General features: G+C 36.2%; 2 protein-coding genes across 7 annotated transcripts; both read right to left on the bottom strand.

The window, feature by feature from the left end:
• Nucleotides 1-997: 997 nt before the first annotated feature.
• Nucleotides 998-19,370, bottom strand: LOC137197918 (uncharacterized). 5 transcript variants are annotated; one of them, XM_067611429.1, is made up of 6 exons: nucleotides 19,284-19,306; nucleotides 4,647-4,691; nucleotides 2,423-2,478; nucleotides 1,949-2,325; nucleotides 1,706-1,835; nucleotides 998-1,203 (listed from the first exon to the last, which is right to left on the bottom strand). In XM_067611429.1, the coding sequence occupies exons 2-6, from the start codon at nucleotides 4,676-4,678 to the stop codon at nucleotides 1,190-1,192; spliced, it is 609 nt and encodes a 202-aa protein (XP_067467530.1). In that variant the 5' UTR covers nucleotides 4,679-4,691; nucleotides 19,284-19,306; the 3' UTR covers nucleotides 998-1,189. The 5 variants fall into 5 exon arrangements, with proteins under 5 accessions (XP_067467530.1, XP_067467529.1, XP_067467532.1 ...); XM_067611428.1 differs by lacking the exon at nucleotides 19,284-19,306 and adding an exon at nucleotides 5,101-5,152; XM_067611431.1 differs by lacking the exons at nucleotides 998-1,203; nucleotides 1,706-1,835; nucleotides 1,949-2,325; nucleotides 2,423-2,478; nucleotides 4,647-4,691 and adding exons at nucleotides 13,867-14,073; nucleotides 14,547-14,676; nucleotides 14,790-15,166; nucleotides 15,264-15,319; nucleotides 17,479-17,523 and having other exon boundaries at nucleotides 19,284-19,370.
• On the bottom strand, nucleotides 7,528-10,539 carry LOC137197917 (uncharacterized). Of its 2 annotated transcripts, XM_067611427.1 has the most exons (5): nucleotides 9,641-10,539; nucleotides 9,479-9,501; nucleotides 9,269-9,389; nucleotides 8,979-9,152; nucleotides 7,528-8,258 (listed from the first exon to the last, which is right to left on the bottom strand). In XM_067611427.1, the coding sequence occupies exons 1-5, from the start codon at nucleotides 9,641-9,643 to the stop codon at nucleotides 7,620-7,622; spliced, it is 960 nt and encodes a 319-aa protein (XP_067467528.1). In that variant the 5' UTR covers nucleotides 9,644-10,539; the 3' UTR covers nucleotides 7,528-7,619. The 2 variants fall into 2 exon arrangements, with proteins under 2 accessions (XP_067467528.1, XP_067467527.1); XM_067611426.1 differs by lacking the exon at nucleotides 9,641-10,539 and having other exon boundaries at nucleotides 9,479-9,633.
• Nucleotides 19,371-19,662: the final 292 nt, after the last annotated feature.

Raw genomic sequence — 19,662 nt, 5'->3', positions numbered from 1 at the left:
CAACTCTTTATTAGCTCCCGTATGACTCTATATAACTTGGTGTAGTTGTTTACCTGAACTGAAAACAGCAACGGAAAATTCCGCTCATTCAGTTGTACAACCATGGGTGACGAGAAAGAAACTTACCTGCATCACATGTTTAGTGATTGTAATGTGGGTTCATAACTTACCAGCACTTTTATGAAATGTTATAGTCATGATGGACTTTTGGCCACAGTTACATAAGAATCTGTATAAACCTGTGGTGGCATTTTATTTATTTATGATTGTTTCTCACCAGTTGGGAATAAAATTCATTTTATGGAGAGTTTATTTTATGAAGGTGTATTTTTAAACATCACCAGTAAAGTAAAGTAAAGTTTCATAAATGGCTATCTCAAAATCTTGCCACATGAAGCTACATATTTCCTCAGTCCCAGTTTTCAGTACTGACTCTCCACGAACAAATATGTAAATATACTCTCCATGCTTTCACCTGGAAAAATATATTTGTTGTTAAAAGCAGTGGTGGACAAACTACTGAATTTATTAAAGGTTTCACTACCACAATGGAATAATGTGATAGTAATATTATCAGTCTTTTTGCTCTACAAGCAAATTAAAGTAAACAACATAAGACTGGAAAACTGGAAAAAGTTGTGTTTTCTATAGTCACCAGGTTAATGTTTGAAAAATCTCAAACAGATTGAGCAGGTGTGGTTTTGTCCTTAGGACAAAACCACACCTGCCCCATGATGACAGGTGTTCAGCTGGACTGAGATCTGGTGAGTGTGAAGGCTACAGCATGTGATTTACATCATTTTCATAAAACTATTCACTTTTACTGAAAATATGTCAGCATGTGCATTCATCTGAGAGTTTATTCAGGTGTTTCCTTCAATCTGTCATCTGACTGTATGATTCCATAAAATTCAAGTCAACAAAAAGCAGGGAACTTTGTGCTTAGATTGGTAACCATGTAGTCATTATGTAATAATATCAAAACAGACATATTGGATGGCTTTGTGGTGTATTTATTAAAGGACCACAGACAGTTTATTTCAGTCTTTAGAAATGGTTGTAAAATCAACCCAAAAAATGAAAATGAAATGAAAAAATGATTCAAATCATTATTTACACATTTTTTACACACACTCAACAACCAAACATAACCAGCACAAGACACAAACCAAAAATGATACAAAAGATGTCAGCTGATGACTCCTAGAGAAAAGATAGCAAGTGAGACAGAGAGAGAGAAGACACAATTAAGATCTCAGTACAATATAAATGTGACACATGGACATAACTAAGCAAAACAATCCTTTAAGTAAACTTACATTTACAATAAGAGTTAATATGCTACTCTGGCTGTATTGATGTAACATATGATTGTATGTTTGTTACAATCCCTGCTTTGTTCACATGCATAAACTCACAGATAGGCCTGCCTCAAAGAGAGCCTGAGTAAGTTGAACTTGTTTTGTAAGACAGACCCCTGGTTCTGTGAATCCATTAATCTTGTCTTCACTAAGCTACATTCAAAGATTCAAATCAGTTTGGGCTTTAAAAAGCAAACCTTTCTGATATTATATTATATTATATTATATTATATTATATTATATTATTATATTATATTATATTATATTATATTATATTATATTATATTATATTATATTATATTATATTATTCATCTTCACCTGCACCAAATATTAAGATACCCACCTCTCCTTTGTCTGGCCATTTTGAGATTCTCCAGGAATCTGGACTTATCTGCTATCACCCGTGTATGATGCTCTTGGGCCAACCTCCTCCCCACAGGCCCACTCTTCACTTTTGCCCAGTCCTCCTCTGTCTACACACAACAGACAATATTAAAATCACTGTCAGTGCCCACAGGTGATCGATCACCAGGGTCAACCATCACAAAACCTTGCTTGTTCTCAGTAAATGACTGTAACTTCTCACCATATCTTTGAAGGCCTCCCCCTTGTAATATCTCTTGGATGCCGGATACTCAATTTTTTTGTCACATAGTCGCTTCAAGCTTGAAGCCACCAAATGCAGCTCCTCTCCATCGTAGGCGTACAGATTTTTGTCCTCACAGGTCATCAGAACAGGGTCACACGGGCAGGAAGTGTCCTCCACTACACCTACGACCTGCATGTGCACTATATCTGGAAGGTAGAATTTGCCCCATCCGTTCACCTTGGCATCTGCGTCTTTGTAAATGGTGTCATCAAGCCCTCCTATCCTCAACGTTGCGCCAGCTGGATTCTTTAAAGTTAAACTCTTGTGTTTATATGTGGACACAAACTGTGACACCCAGGCGAGGTACTCTGCACCTGCAACACATGTCAGACAACAGGAGTTTAATGGAGTATAGAAAATGCTTATAGCAAGATCTTAATGATATGTGAAGCAAAGATGTATGTGGTCAACCTTTTTTTCCATTGCACTGCAGGAAGCTATGCTCATCGAACTGCTGACCTGCAGACCTGAAAGGTAGAAAAGATGACGATCTTGATAAATTTTACAGAAACAGAATTTTAAAAAACAGACTGGACTATTGTACCGTAAGAATAACATACTGTAGTGATGATGACTGTAGGACAAAAAATATATGCAAGTGTCAAAATAGTGACTCAGCTCAGTATATTAATAGTCTCCCTGCTGACATCAGACAGTCTGACTCAGTTGAATCCTTTAAATTGAAACGCAACTCATCTTTTTAGTTTGTTAATTATTCTTATGGTCACTCTGGTGCCCCCATGTTACCATTAACCTTCCAGTGGGTCGGCCTCAGGGTCAATGTAAAACACTTAATGCCAAAGTAATTAAATCTTGTGTCTTGTGCCATCTTGGGACCTTCTCTCTCTTTCTCTTCCCTTCCTTTCCTCAGGACTGTGTGTCGGTTTGGTTCATGGCTCCGGTCTGTATTTGTCCACGCATCTCGGATTCAAGTCTTCTTCATCTTCCAGGAGACTCAGCATACGTTATATGTTGTCTGAAATTACCTGCTTCATTTCATTTCTTCTCCCTCAGTACGAATGGCATCCTTGAGTCTTCTCTCCAGGTCTTGGTGGGTCCATAGGAGGTTTGGAGGTCCAGGAAATCATCTTCACTGCCTTCACTCCAAACACTGAAACTTTTCACTTCAATTCATTACATTCATTTCAACTTATTTGTATATGTGTTCCCATTTTAAAGTTTATGATTTACAAATATATAAATAAAGTTGTCTCGACTGCTGAATTTCTCAAATGTCATTTTTCAGTTCTTTGAGCTGAACAAACCAACTTCCGTTTGTTGTATTGTGGCTGTGGATCAAGAATGGCTCAATAGCATGAGGTATCCCATCATGCATTGTATTTAAATTCAAATTCTCAATTTCAACAACGTAACCTGATTGGTCTGTGTCCTTTTATATGTTGTCTCAGATGAGTCACATGGTCTTCTCTCTGATCAATATTAAACCATGATGAATAGTTATGCACTTCAATCGCTACCTGTACTCTTTCTAGTTAATGCACTCATACTGTAAGAACTGTACTGAGCAGCGCTGATACTAACCTCATGTGGTTGCCACCAATACCTCAAATGCTGAAATAATTACATGCTGTAACTCACAACATAGAGATTCAGGTCATTCTGATTCAAAGGCAAAACTCTAGAAATTAAGTGAGATTATCCAACTAAATTTTATTGATTGATTCAGGTCTTCGTCCTCCAGGAGACGCGGCCAGAATTTTCTTCGTTGCTCTGAACATCCTACAATATGTTTGTAGTTACCATCTTCATCCTGCTTCTTTGCGCCTCTTCTGTGTCTGTATGAATGGTTTCCTTTAGTTTTCTCTCATGTGTGTACGTGCAGTCTGTGTCCTCATTCTAGTTTTTGTGGTTTTGTGTGTTTGGCAGCACCAGGAAATTGCTCAACATCTTCTGTGATCCATTGTCTTCACTCCAAACACTTTTACACAATGTCTGGAACTTTTTATTTCAATTAAAATTTTAATTAAACTTCAACTTATTACACTTCATATTTACTTATTATATGTTTGTTATTCATTTAATAGAAATTCTGTTCTTCTATATTATAATTTCCCCATTAAAGATTACAGTTTAGAGTCTTTCCTTATTTAAATTGAGGGTCTAATGATAAAGGGTGTCATAAATTGTTCAAATTTTAAAGTCCTCTAATGCAAATTTGTGGTTTGTAAATGTGAGCTGTATTAATAAAATTTAACCATTAAATTTCTTCAAAATGTTCTTCTCTCAATCCTGAGCAGCACCTCTATTGTAATGGGGTGGAGGCATTTGACATTTCTGAGTCATATCTCAAAACTTCACCACCAAATGAAACTTTGTTTGGCTCAGTACAACTAAGGAAAAGGAGAAAATGTTTTTTGTGATTTGTGTGTCAACTGACACTTTAAAAACATATGAACAAATTATGTTTATGCAACCATCAGTTTATTTCCACATTCTCAGGTCAAATTTTTCTATTATCTATGATGTTGGAAGCATTTTGTAATTGCTTTACATTTAAACTCCTTGTGTTCAAACAAGTCACTATGAACTGCAGTCCACCTCTCTTCTCAGTTCTCTTATTATATGTCATTACTCATTTAAACCCCCCTGAACAGAATAGAAAACTGGTTCTTACAGGCAGTTCTTCACTGGACCGTTCTCTATCATGGCTGCGTGTCACCTGAAAAACAACATTTTTATTGTTAAAAGTAGTGGCGGGGAAAGTACTCAAACACTTTACTCAAATATTGAAAGTATTGATTCTACAATGGAATAATTTTAAATAACATTTTAAATAATTGTTTCGAAAATGAAAAGTATAATATATAATGTAATATAATAAATAATTATAATTAAAATCAGCTTCCCTTGCATTATCCTATTTACCCTTCAAATGGTAAACCACCTTCAGCTTTTGTCAGTGGAAACACAAACGAGTAACGATAATCATCTCAAACGTGAAAAGTATGACCTATACTCACATAAAAAAAATCTAATTTAAGAAAACAATGTGTAAGCTACATAACAGGCGCAAAAAGTGTGTCCAAAATCTTTAACGTATGTCTAACAAACAACATAAAAGTAGTTACCACAGCTGCGGAGTAGACTGTACTTTGCTGTCCTGACAGAAGATAAGAAATGCGGAAATACGACCGTCATATAGTCGCTTCTGTGCTGCCTTCAAGTACCCATCAAACGCTACGTTTAACTGAGACTTCCTTATGTTTTACTTTTCATCCCTCGAGCGGGATCCGACAATATTAAAAACTCTGTCTTGGTGGCAGTTTTTATTTCAAGCAATGAACAATATGTAAATAATTTGCTAATTATTTTAGCCAAATTTTACATTCATAAAACGAAATTCTTGAAGAAGTTACCATCTTATATTTAAACAAACAGATCTAAGCATATATCTTCAAACACTGTCACATTTAAAAACATGCAACAAAAAATTAAGCAAAACTATATGTTTATGCATGCGTGTGTGTGCGTGTGTGTGTGTGTGTGTGTGTGTGTGTGTGTGTGTTCATTTTTTTGTTGTTTTGTTTGTTTGTTTTTTTATTTTTCTACCTATTTTTGCATCTCTCTGTCATGGAACTAAACATTTTTGGTTTTATTTCAGTTTTAGTTCTTTATTTATAGTGTGTCAATGTGTTATACTGTGTTACATTCCATTCAAAGTCATGATATGATGATCTCTCACATTTTAGACAGAAATCCATGTAAAACAAGATGTAATTGTTAACAATATGTTTATATGTAAAAGAAAAAAATGTTATGAACATTACATTTAAATCTAAATGTTAAATTTAAATCTAAATGTATATACAAATACTTTTTGGGGTGACAAGTCCAACTCTAAATCAGAGGTGGACTTTGGGGAGGTGAACAAGCAGCTTTAGAAAGAGACAAACCAGAGAGAGTCACATTAAAATCATCAAGAAGTATCTTAAACAGAAGAAAGCTGAGAGGATGAAACTGTTTACCCTAAACAACAAGCTCCAGGACGCCATCAAGGACTGCAACAGTTTCCACTGTATGGAAAAAAGTAGTGATTGAGGTCTATCAGTATATCTTAAAGCTTTTAATACAGATTAGAAAGCTGTAAAGTTGTTTGTCAAAACACTGTTTCCTCTTTATTTTAAGCATAACCTCATTTTAACATACTGTAAACACTAAGTTTTAACAGGTGATTTTATTGTTTTTTTTTCCTCCACTGTGTTGTGTCCCACTGACACAGATGCACCACTACATGTTCAGTTAAAAGTCCAGATTTGACAAGTCAAAGTATAGTGACCTGTTTATGTTAGATCTGGTCTAATGTAGTGTGGTTGGGGAAAAAAGCAACAATATCGACCTATTTTCTCTCTTCACATATGCAAGATGGATTTTACAAATCAAGTGTGTTTTAAACAATCATTAGCTGCTCTAAATGAATCTAGTCAGGATTTGGCAAGTTTTTGATCTAGACATGGTCTGGATGCAGAAAAAGCAGTAAAATTATCTAAAGTCTAACACCCACTTTCAAATTTGTGAAACATTTTTGTATTATTTCTGTACACAAAACAAAAAGTGATTTCATTGCTTTTTCTCCATACAGACATTAGATCAGGTCTAGCATGAAAACCCCTATATTTACACTTGTGCCAAACTGTATTAACAAGTAGACTCCAGAGCCTGTTTAAAACAATCTTTCAGATTTGTGAAACCCTCATTACATATGTGAAAACAGAAAATAGGTTGATTTGCTGTTTTTTTCCCCATCCAGACCTCATTAGACCAGATCTAGCATAAAAACCACTATACTTGATAGACTTGGTAGACTGAACTTTTAACTGCTGCCATCTAGTGGTGTATCTGTGTCAGTGAGCTCAACCCCAGAGGTGGAGAAATACTCTATCATCTGTTAAAACTGCATTATAATAGCAAATGAAATCTTATGTTCTTTTTATTTCATGATTATCAATCCCAGGAATCTGTAATTTCTGTAATAATCTGTAATTAACTAATTTGTTGAGTATATAAATGTTGAAATATGTACTTGTATGATGTCCATACTGCAACATGCAGTGTATGAATACAGGGTTGTTGCTTAATACTGGATGTATTGCCTGATCAGTCTCTGCAAAGCACAGAACAAACAGACTTGTTTCAACTTTATGTTTACTCTGCTTTTAATGAATATGTAGATGAGATCAAATTAACATCATGTGGTCCCACACATAGACCTTAATTACTATCTTGTTCTTACAGTTTTAAACTGTGCTGCTTATTGTTAAAGAGTTTCATGTGCTAAAACTTCTTCTGATTAAGATACTTGATCATGATCCTCTCTCTGGTCCCCCAAAGTCCACCACTGACTTGTCTTAGAACTGGACCTGTCATATGTGTAGAGTACCTGTATATACTGGCAAGTTATCCCATTATCGTCTCTTTAGATGGAGTTGTAGGAATTAAAATAAACACACATTTTAGTTAAAATCAGTTTGATTTTATTAAAACAACAAGATCAGCACATGAACCATTAAGTAATACATTTTTAAAGCCACCACATGTGATAAAAGACCATAACCATTTAATTTCTTAAATATTCAATATTTCCACTTTTTTAAACATATACTGTTTGTGGGGTGTAGAAATTATTATCCCATTTAAATTTCATCATGCGCAGCACACTTTTAAGATGTTTCAAAACATCTTCTTTAGCTATCAGCCTGTTCTTCTCTGTGCATGTCTCAGATGTTGGTTGTGCTTGCAATTTAACATCTTCCTCATTTTTGAGCAAGTTGCTCACACTCTCAGCTTCAGCACAGTTACCATAAGGCCACTCCTTGTAAGCCACTTGTAAGTTTAAACCAAACAAATTCACACATGATCTGCAAGAAGGCTTTTGCTCTCCTGTATTGAGATTAAACGCCTCACACCTGATATTCTTTGGAAGTTTGATGGTTCCATCAAAATATGACTTCTTGACCTTGTTTGGATAGTAGGTCATCACTGCACCAGCTACATAATCATCCCAGATGCCAAAACAGGAGGTAGCAATCATAATTTGCCCGGGATTTGCGCCAGAAGTGGACATGGAGACTCCATAGTATTTGACTGCATTCAGGATGTTGGTGTTCTGAGAGACGCAGATGGTGGATGGGACCAGTTCATCTGTATCACCCTCCTTCAGTCGATGGATGAGCTGTTGCAGTTTCTTTATTATCATGTCCTCATTCTCTTGTCCTTCCAGGTGGACAATCTGCAAGAAATCAAAAATATTATGACGCTGTTCTCATGCCCACAAATCAGGTAATATGAACTGGGTCATGCTTTGTGTTTGTGAAATGGAATGATATAAAGTACTGTGCAAATTTTAGGTACTTTTGATGTTTAGATGCAATATCATCAGGAAAGCATCTGATTGGTCCCAAATTTAGCATGACAATGACCCCAAATATACAGCCAGAGTCATAAAGAACTATCTTCAGCCACAAGAAGAATAAGGAGTCCTGCAACAGATGGTTTGGCCCCCACAGAGTCCTGATCTCAACATCATGGACTCAGTCTGGTATTACATGAAGAGACAGAGGCAACTGAGATACCTAAATCCACAGAAGAACTGTAGCAACTTCTCCAAGATGCAGGAACAACCTGCCTGTCACATATCTTCAATAACTGTGTGCAGGTGTACAGAGAGAACTGCTGCTGTTTTAAAAGCAGAGCGTGCTCACACCAAATATTGTTTTCATTTAGGTTTCTTCTGTTTACTGAACTTTGTATGATGTTAATTGATGAATAAAAACTATTCATGGCATCATTTTTGAAAGCATCCTCACTTTACTTTTAATGCCTAAAACTTTTGCACATTACTGTACATTAATCACAAACTGTAATATTTGAGGATGTTTAGGTGACAGAACAATTCTATATAACTTCACAAGGAAGACATGTATTGTCTTCTGACAAACTATAATCTTACCATGTCTAGCACACATGAAAATGGACTCCGCCTGGGCAGTTGAGAAGAATAAAGGTCAAAAGGCCGAGGGTAGTCGTACTTCAGCGCATCATACATCTCATCATCAGTCACAATATCTTTAGGGGTAAGTGGTGGAGTCTTGATCTTTCCCAAAAAGAAGATACTGTGAAGAATCTGTAAGGTCAAAACACATTCAAAGACACATCACCTTCTGTGTTGTTTGTAACTGTGCAAAATACAGCGTGAAAGGGCAAAAGATTAGGTCCAAAAACAATCACCATCAGACATACCTCATCCACTAACAGTGTAGCATGATTTGAATCAGCATGGACGTTCAGCTCCACCATTTTCTTGATAATAATGTCAGCATTCCTTATGAAAAAATATTCCTCCTTCAGTAATTCTCCCTTTCTAGAGTAATAAAGACACATAATTTTTAGGGAATTAAGAAGCAGAATGTAACAATAACTGTATGTATTTCAGTAAATTGGTAGACTCACCTCGTCTCCATCTGCTCAGCATTCTGACATAAATTGAAAAACATACATGACACATTAAAATCAAACTTTCCACTGACAACAGAAATGAATTTAGCAATGCAGAATTGAATCATAATAATATCAAGTATTAGCAAAGGAAACCATGTAAAAGCAGCTACTCACCATTGTACAGTAAGTGATTCCGAGGGAATGAAAAAAAGAAGTTGCCAGAATCAAATATCCCGCCCTTTGTTCTACAACGTCTACTTCCTCTTTCTAAAACTCTGCCATTAGTTTTCTGATGTAACATAAAACCAAACTGCAGAACTCACAGTATGATGACAGTTATAATGAAATATGAATACTTCATAGCATCAATTGTAATCATCCACATCCAAAATGGTGAGAGATTGTTCAGCAGTTTTATTTCTGCCGTTTTAGTGCTGGTCGGTGCACTACTAAAAAAAACCAGGAAGTTTTTGTAGGTGTATCATGTTACAAGGAGGAAGAACATAGACACAAATGTCAGATGATAATCCCCCACTCATATCCTGAGTGGAGTGTGGCTCTCTGAAATTAAAGCTGTTTACACCAAGAACTGATAAAAAGAAAATACAATAGACACCAATGTGAATGCAAAATACAGCAACTCTTTATTAGCTAGAGGATGATTTTTCTCCTGTATGAGTGACAATATGTCTTTGTAATAAGTTGTGGTGCTACAAGTGAAGCAGGAAGTAAGTTGTTCACCTGAACTGAAAACCACAATGGATAATCCCGCTCATGCAGTGACAAGTCATACAATCATGGATGCCGAGAAAGAAACTTACCTGCATCACATGTTTAGTGATTATAATGTGGGTTCATAACTCACCAGCACCGTGGCCGATGTTAAAGCTTTCATGAAGAATAGTTTTCAAGACTTGTGATTTAGAAATGAGAAAAATTGGCAACACAAAACAACACACACGAGCACAGACTGGTCAACAATACAGAATTCTAGAGATAAACTTTTATGAAGTGTTATAGTCATGATGGACTTTTTCTCCCTGACAACAGTTATGTAAGAATCTGTATAAACCTGTAGTGGCATTTTATTTGTTCATGATTGTTTGTCATCAGTGACTTGAGAATATGATTCATTTTATTATTATTATTATTATTATTATTATTATTATTATTAATAATAATAATAATAATAATAACAACAACAACAACAACAACAACAATAATAATAATAATAATAATAATAATAATAATAATAATAATAATAATAATAATAATAAATTATATACTTTTTTATTATATAAATAAAATAATAATAAACTTTATTTGTATAGCACCTTTCATAGAAAATGCAGCTCAAAGTGCTTCTGTCACGTCCTACTGAAGCTTTTTCTGTGGTTTTTGAACTCTTTGTGTATTTTGTTCTCTTGAGTTTCAGAGCTGCATTTATGTTGCCTGGTTTTGGTCTTTTCTCTGTTTCCCTTGTGTGTTCCTCCTGTGTTCATGTGCACCTCCTCTCACCTGCCCTGCATCACCCTGGTTGGCCCAGCCCTGCTACTAGTGTCTTCCCCAGTTTATCTGCTCCCAGTCTGCCCGCGTGTTGTGTCACCTGTTGTCTGTCTACTTTAGTTCCAGTTTTATTTTGAAATATTTTCTCCTTGTGTCTTTTCACCTTTACTTCCTGTGTTTGATTACCTCATGCGTTTCACTTGTGTCTCATTTCCCTTTTCTATGTCTAGTTTGCAATCACACCCTGTGTATTTATAGTCCAGTTTCTGCTTTCGGGTTGTGTATGTTCCGAGTTTTTTCCTGTGTTTGTTCATTGGGCCATGGTCGATGTTCCTGTGTTTCAGTGTCTCCTGTGACTTTTTGTTGTATTATTTCATTAAATATTTCTGCATCTGATCCTGCCTGCCTGTCGTCATCTGCGTTTGGGTCCGCCTGCTCCACTCACCTTCATGACAGCTTCACATTAAAAAGATAATAATACATTTAAAAAAAATTAATTGATGAATAAATAAATAAATAATTGAGAACATTAAAAGGAAGAATAAAAAGAGGCAAACAAGAAAAATGAGAGATAGTGTTTTGCATTAAAACAAAGGAGACACAGCAAAAAATCTTAAGTTAAAGACATACTCATTCATGAATAAGAATACAAATTCCTTAAAATGGATTAAAATGTTTTAGTATATGATATGGTGTAAAAGTAATACTATAGAAAGGCTAGGTTAAAAAGATATGTTTTTAAGTGTTGTTTAAAGCTTTCAACGGAGACTGTTTAGGTAAGGCATTGCAGAGTTTGGGAGCATAATTGAAAAAAGCTGCATCTCCAGTTTTCTTTTGGGTAGCCTAATGGATCTCAAGCAGTCCTGCAGAGGAAGATCTAAGGGCTCGTGAGGGAGCATAAGGTATCAGAGAGTCCGTGATGTAGCTCGGCCCTGAGCCATTGAGAGCTTTATAAATGAGTAACAGGACTTTGAAATCGATTCTGGAAGACACTGGGAGCCAGTGTAGGCTAGCCAAGACTGGAGTGATGTGCTCTCTCTTTTTTGTTTTTGTTAATAGTCTGGCTGGACTGGAGTTTTGAATAAGCTGTAGTTTTTCAATCAACCTTTTGGAAAGACCCATAAAAAGTGCATTGCAATAGTCTAATCTACTTGAAATAAAAGCATGAATTAGTTTTTCAACATCTTGCTGAGTTAGGAATGGTTGAGCCTTGGTAATATTTCTGAGATGAAAGAGTGCTGTTTTAGTCACTTTGTTGTCACCTCTGATTTGATTAAGGGAGTCAGGTTGCCAAGTCTTTTAAAGATCTCATCCCTTTTTGCTTTGGGACCAATTCATTTTAAACATGGAGAATTTATTTTATGAAAGTGTATGTTTAAACAGCACCAATAAAGTTCCATTTAGCCCTACTGTATGGGAGTGGTAGCACAATTTTCATAAACAGCTATCTTAAACCCTTGTCACATGAAGCTACATATTCCCTCAATTCCTGTTTTCAGAACGGACTCTGCATGAACAAAATATGTAAATGTACCCTCCATGCTTTCACCTAGAAAAATATATTCCTTGTTAAAAGCAGTGGTGGAAAAACTACTCATATTCATTTATTAAAGGTGTCACTACCACAATGGAATAATGTGACAGTAATATTATCAGTCTTTTTGCTCTACAAGCAAATTAAAGTAAACAACATAAGAGGTAAAGCAAAGCACAGAACAGACAGACTTGTTCCAACTTTATGTTTACTGTTCATCCACACCCAGAATGGTGAAAGATTGTTCATCAGTTTTGTTTCTGCTGAAACGTCATAGTGCTGGTTTGCTCAGTAATGAAGACAGCAGGAAGTTTTGTAGGCATGTAATGGCACAAGGAGTGCCAACAGCAACTCTTTATCAGCTCCCGTATGACTCTATATAACTTGGTGTAGTTGTTTACCTGAACTGAAAACAGCAACGGAAAATTCCACTCATTCAGTTGTACAACCATTGGTGAAGAGAAAGAAACTTACCTGCATCACATGTTTAGTGATTGTAATGTGGGTTCATAACTCACCGGCACTGTGGCCAGTGTTAAAGCTTTCATGAAGAATAGTTTCCAAGCCTTATGATTTAGAAATGAGAAATTGGCAATCCAAAACAACACACACAAGCACAGACTGGTCAACAGTACAGGATTCTAGAGATACACTTTTATGAAATGTTAGTTTATTTTATGAAGGTGTATTTTTAAACATCACCAGTAAAGTAAAGTAAAGTTTCATAAATGGCTATCTCAAAATCTTGCCACATGAAGCTACATATTTCCTCAGTCCCAGTTTTCAGTACTGACTCTGCACGAACAAATATGTAAATGTACCCTCCATGCTTTCACCTGGAAAAATATATTTCTTGTTAAAAGCAGTGGTGGACAAACTACTGAATTTATTAAAGGTTTCACTACCACAATGGAATAATGTGATAGTAATATTATCAGTCTTTTTGCTCTACAAGCAAATTAAAGTAAACAACATAAGAGATGTAAAAACTGGAAAAAGTTGTGTTTTCTATAATCACCAGGTTAATGTTTAAAAAATCTCAAACAGATTGAGCAGGTGTGGTTTTGTCATTAGGACGAAACCACACCTGCCCCATGATGACAGGTGTTCAGCTGGACTGAGATCTGGTGAGTGTGAAGGCTACAGCATGTGATTTACATCATTTTCATAAAACTATTCACTTTTACTGAAAATATGTCAGCATGTGAATTCATCTGAGAGTTTATTCAGGTGTTTCCTTCAATCTGTCATCTGACTGTATGATTCCATAAAATTCAAGTCAACAAAAAGCAGGAAACTTTGTGCTTAGATTGGTAACCATGGAGTCATTATGTAATAATATCAAAACAGACATATTGGATGGCTTTGTGGTGTATATATTTAAGCACCACAGGCAGTTTATTTCAGTCTTTAGAAATGGTTGTAAAATCAACCTAAAAAATGAAAATGAAATGGAAAAAATGATTCAAATCATTATTTACACATTTTGTACACCCACTCAACAACCAAACATAACCAACACAAGACACAAACCAAACAAGATACAAAAGATGTCAGCTGATGACTCCTAGAGAAAAGATAGCAAGTGAGACAGAGAGAGAGAAGACACAATTAAGATCTCAGTACAATATAAATGTGACACATGGACATAACTAAGCAAAACAATCCTTTAAGTAAACTTACATTTACAATAAGAGTTAATATGCTACTCTGGCTGTATTGATGTAACATATGATTGTATGTTTGTTACAATCCCTGCTTTGTTCACATGCATTAAGTCACAGATAGGCCTGCCTCAAAGAGAGCCTGAGTAAGTTGAACTTGTTTTGTAAGACAGACCCCTGGTTCTGTGAATCCATTAATCTTGTCTTCACTAAGCTACATTCAAAGATTCAAATCAGTTTGGGCTTTAGAAAGCAAACCTTTCTTATATTAATTATATTATATTATATTATATTATATTATATTATATTATATTATATTATATTATATTATATTATATTATTCATCTTCACCTGCACCAAATATTAAGATACCCACCTCTCCTTTGTCTGGCCATTTTGAGATTCTCCAGGAATCTGGACTTATCTGCTGTCACCCGTGTATGATGCTCTTGGGCCAACCTCCTCCCCACAGGCCCACTCTTCACTTTTGCCCAGTCCTCCTCTGTCTACACACAACAGACAATATTAAAATCACTGTCAGTGCCCACAGGTGATCGATCACCAGGGTCAACCATCACAAAACCTTGCTTGTTCTCAGTAAATGACTGTAACTTCTCACCATATCTTTGAAGGCCTCCCCCTTGTAATATCTCTTGGATGCCGGATACTCAATGTCTTTGTCACATAGTCGCTTCAAGCTTGAAGCCACCAAATGCAGCTCCTCTCCATCGTAGGCGTACAGATTTTTGTCCTCACAGGTCATCAGAACAGGGTCACACGGGCAGGAAGTGTCCTCCACTACACCTACGACCTGCATGTGCACTATATCTGGAAGGTAGAATTTGCCCCATCCGTTCACCTTGGCATCTGCGTCTTTGTAAATTGTGTCGTCAAGCCCTCCTATCCTCAACGTTGCGCCAGCTGGATTCTTTAAGGTTAACCTGTTGTGTTTGTATTTGGACACAAACTTTGACACCCAGGCGAGGTAATCTGCACCTGCAACACATGTCAGACAAGAGGAGTTTAATGGAGTATAGAAAATGTTTATAGCAAGATCTTAATGATATGTGAAGCAAAGATGTATGTGGTCAACCTTTTTTTCCATTGCACTGCAGGAAGCTATGCTCATCGAACTGCTGACCTGCAGACCTGAAAGGTAGAAAAGATGACGATCTTGATAAATTTTACAAAAACAGAATTTTAAAAAACAGACTGGACTATTGTACCGTAAGAATAACATACTGTAGTGATGATGACTGTAGGACAAAAAATATAAGTGTCAAAATAGTGACTCAGCTCAGTATATTAATAGTCTCCCTGCTGACATCGGACAGTCTGACTCAGTTGAATCCTTTAAATTGAAACGTAACTCATCTTTTTAGTTTGTTAATTATTCTTATGATCACTCTGGTGCCCCCATGTTACCATTAACCTTCCAGTGGGTCGGCCTCAGTGTCAATGTAAAACACTTAATGCCAAAGTAATTAAATCTTGTGTCTTGTACCATCTTGGGACCTTCTCTCTCTTTCTCTTCCCTTCCTTTCCTCAGGACTGTGTGTCGGTTTGGTTCATGGCTCCGGTCTGTATTTGTCCACGCATCTCGGATTCAAGTCTTCTTCATCTTCCAGGAGACACAGCGTACGTTATATATTGTCTGAAGTTACCTGCTTCATTTTGTTTCTTCTCCCTCAGTACGAATGGCATCCTTGAGTCTTCTCTCCAGGTCTTGGTGGGTCCAGGGGAGGTTTGGAGGTCCAGGAAATCATCTTCACTGCCTTCACTCCAAACACTGAAACTTTTCACTTCAATTCATTACATTCATTTCAACTTGTTTGTATATGTGTTCCCATTTTAAAGTTTGTGATTTAGAAATATATAAATCAAGTTGTCTCGACTGCTGAATTTCTCAAATGTCATTTTTCAGTTCTTTGAGCTGAACAAACCAACTTCCATTTGTTGTATTGTGGCTGTGGATCAAGAATGGCTCAATAGCACGAGGTATCCCATCATGCATTGTATTTGGATTCAAATTCTCAATTTCAACAAAGTAACATGATTGGTCTGTGTCCTTTTTGTATGTTGTCTCAGATGAGTCACATGGTCTTCTCTCTGATCAATGTTAAACCATGATGAATAGTTATGCACTTCAACCACTACCTGTACTCTTTCTAGTTAATGCACTCATACTGTAAGAACTGTACTGAGCAGCGCTGATACTAACCTCATGTGGTTGCCACCAATACCTCAAATGCTGAAATAATTACATGCTGTAACTCACAACATAGAGATTCAGGTCATTCTGATTCAAAGGCAAAACTCTAGAAATTAAGTTAGATTATCCAACTAAATTTTATTGATTGATTCAGGTCTTCATCCTCCAGGAGATGCAGCCAGAATTTTCTTTGTTGCTCTGAACATCCTACAATATGTTTGCAGTTACCATCTTCATCCTGCTTCTTTGCGCCTCTTCTGTGTCTGTATGAATGGTTTCCTTTAGTTTTCTCTCATGTGTGTACGTGCAGTCTGTGTCCTCATTCTAGTTTTTGTGGTTTTGTGTGTTTGGCAGCACCAGGAAATTGCTCAACATCTTCTGTGATCCATTGTCTTCACTCCAAACACTTTTACACAATGTCTGGAACTTTTTATTTCAATTAAAATTTTAATTAAACTTCAACTTATTACACTTCATATTTACTTATTATATGTTTGTTATTCATTTAATAGAAATCCTGTTCTTCTATATTATAATTTCCCCATTAAAGATGACAGTTTAGAGTCTTCCCTTATTTAAATTGAGGGTCTAATGATAAAGGGTGTCATAAATTGTTCAAATTTTAAAGTCCTCTAATGCAAATTTGTGGTTTGTAAATGTGAGCTGTATTAATAAAATTTAACCGTTAAATTTCCTCAAAATGTTCTTTTCTCAATCCTGAGCAGCACCTCTATTGTAATGGGGTGGAGGCATTTGACATTTCTGAGTCATATCTCAAAACTTCACCACAAAATGAAACTTTGTTTGGCTCAGTACAACTAAGGAAAAAGAGAAAATGTTTTTTGTGATTTGTGTGTCAACTGACACTTTAAAAACATATGAACAAATTATGCAACCATCAGTTTATTTCCACATTTTCAGGTCAAATTTTTCTATTATCTATGATGTTGGAAGCATTTTGTAATTGCTTTACATTTAAACTCCTTGTGTTCAAACAAGTCACTATGAACTGCAGTCCACCTCTCTTCACAGTTCTCTTATTATATGTCATTACTCATTTAAACCCCCCTGAACAGAATAGAAAACTGGTTCTTACAGGCAGTTCTTCACTGGACCATTCTCCATGATGGCTGCTTGTCACCTGGAAAACAACATTTTTATTGTTAAAAGTAGTAGTGGGGAAAGTACTCAAACACTTGACTCAAATATTGAAAGTATTAATACTACAATGGAATAAAATAATACGATGCCACAGAGTATGTGCCTTTTTCACAATTATTTAATGAACTGCATCAATAGAAAGGAACTAGACAAATGCCAGTTCAAAAGACAATGTAATACTGTATTTCAGGGGTGTTAGTTATGTGTGTCTGTCCATCAGTGACTGACGGAATGATGAAGTTACGCCATTGGTCGGCCAGCCGAGTGTTAGAGTTTCCATATTGGCCGTTGCTCTTTCAAAATTAATCGGCGCAAACCGTTTTCTATTACATCTTCAGGGGGCGTTTATAGCAGTTCCACTAACTGCAGCTCAGTCTGCATCTGGACTCCGACGACATGACTGCACGAATGTCGGAGGAGCGTGTGGAGGCATTGTTCGTGACCAATTTGTATAGAAACAGAAAGTCGCTGGTGCTGCAGCTCGATTGGCTGCCTTGATATGAGCACCGTTTAAATTTTTGAATTTGTGACCCCTACTCGTCGCACCAGCAGTTTAGTCCGCGTCACCAGGTATCCCAGCATGCTTTGTGCAGCGAATTACTCGCTTCCCATAGACCACATATGCGGATTATGTCGACAGTCCGTTCGCGTACAGTGGGGCCACACCTTGAGTATTAGAAAAACGAGAGACATCCACCGATAGAAACTGATGAAAGAGCAGGGGTAGATAACACATAATTAGAATAGTTATAATTACAATTAAAATAAGTCCTCTTTCATATCAAACATCCGAAGATGGCCTATGAGTGGAAAATATTGTTCTTGCAACTGCATTTATAACATTTTTTGACTCAAACGTAGCTTAAGCATGTCATGTGATATGCTACTTCAGTAATTATTACTGCAACCACTACAGAAAATTGCAGATGAACATTTAATATCCAGGAATTCACATAATAGACACTACCACTGACTATCCCTGTAACACACTGGCAGCAGTCTTTGAAATAGAAAAAAACAAAAAGAGACTTTTTGTTGTGAGTTGTGAGATGACTAGCAAATGGGACAACAAAAAGTACTATTTAAAAAACACCTTTATAAGTATTTGTCGTAAGAATAATTTTTCAAATTAACGTTTTTATGATTTAAGGCCAGAATCATTCATCATTAACGATAATTTCAAAATGCTCTCATGTAAATATTTTTCATATTGCATCATTTTAATAATCATTTAGCTACAATTTGTAAGTTGTAGCAACTTAAATGTAGCCCACATTTAAAGTGATCGTTTCCGAAAATTAAGTCTATAATTATTGAGACTTTCAAGTCAAAATATTTTTTCAACTTATGCGGCCATGTTGTACACAGGATGACGTCGATCCCCTTATACGTTTTCACAAAAGTTTCATAAAATTGTATCTCTACTAAATGTTGAGTAAAAGGTTTAGGCTATCAGGGTGTAGCCTATTAGTTACTCGTAACATAACAATTAGCTTTCCTTGTATTTTCCTATTTACCCTTCAAATGGTAAACCACCTTCAGCTTTTGTTCTTTCCTGTCTCAACAACAGCGGGAACCATAAACGAATAACAATAATCATCTCAAATGTGAAAAGTATGACCTATACTCACTTATAAAAAAAACTAATTTAAGAAATCAATGTGTAAGCTACGTAAGAGGCACAAAAAGTGTGTCCGAAATCATTAACGTACATCAAACAAACAGCATAAAAGTAGTTACCACAGCTGTAGGGTAGACCGTACTCGCTTGTACTGTCTTCACGGAAATTTGGCCGTCATGCGGTCCCTCCCATGCTGCCTTCAAGTACTCATCAAACGCTACGTTTTACTGAAACTTCACAATTTTTTATGGATTAGTTTTCATCCCTCAGGCAGAATTACATACTCTGTCGTACTGGCAGTTTTGTGTCTTTCCCCTTTTTTACGAATCAGTGTTATAGAGATTCTTCATGTAAAATTGGGCAAGTAAAAGGAAAAAAGGCAGGCCTCCCGATGTTTCACTGACTTTAATGCAGTTTTGTTTACATCATTCTCCATTTCCAATAACAATACGTATGGGAAACGTTTCGTGACATCAAAAACCATGACTTTCTTCGTCG

Source organism: Thunnus thynnus, chromosome 15 (genome assembly GCF_963924715.1).
Source record: "Thunnus thynnus chromosome 15, fThuThy2.1, whole genome shotgun sequence".
NCBI classification, from domain to species: domain Eukaryota; kingdom Metazoa; phylum Chordata; class Actinopteri; order Scombriformes; family Scombridae; genus Thunnus; species Thunnus thynnus.
The sequence above is the reverse complement of the archived record's forward strand: the minus strand, read 5'-3'. Positions and strand labels throughout refer to the sequence as shown.

Coding starts and splice junctions, on each gene's coding strand:
- LOC137197918 (XM_067611429.1), bottom strand. CDS start 4,678: ATGATAGAGAACGGTCCAGTGAAGAACTGCCT. Junction 2,479..4,646: donor GGTCCAGTGAAGAACTGCCT/GTAAGAACCAGT, acceptor TCTACCTTTCAG/GTCTGCAGGTCAGCAGTTCG. Junction 2,326..2,422: donor GCAGTGCAATGGAAAAAAAG/GTTGACCACATA, acceptor CATGTGTTGCAG/GTGCAGAGTACCTCGCCTGG.
- LOC137197917 (XM_067611426.1), bottom strand. CDS start 9,591: ATGATTCAATTCTGCATTGCTAAATTCATTTCTGTTGTCAGTGGAAAG. Junction 9,390..9,478: donor GCTGAGCAGATGGAGACGAG/GTGAGTCTACCA, acceptor TTATTACTCTAG/AAAGGGAGAATTACTGAAGG. Junction 8,259..8,978: donor TTTCATGTGTGCTAGACATG/GTAAGATTATAG, acceptor GATTTCTTGCAG/ATTGTCCACCTGGAAGGACA.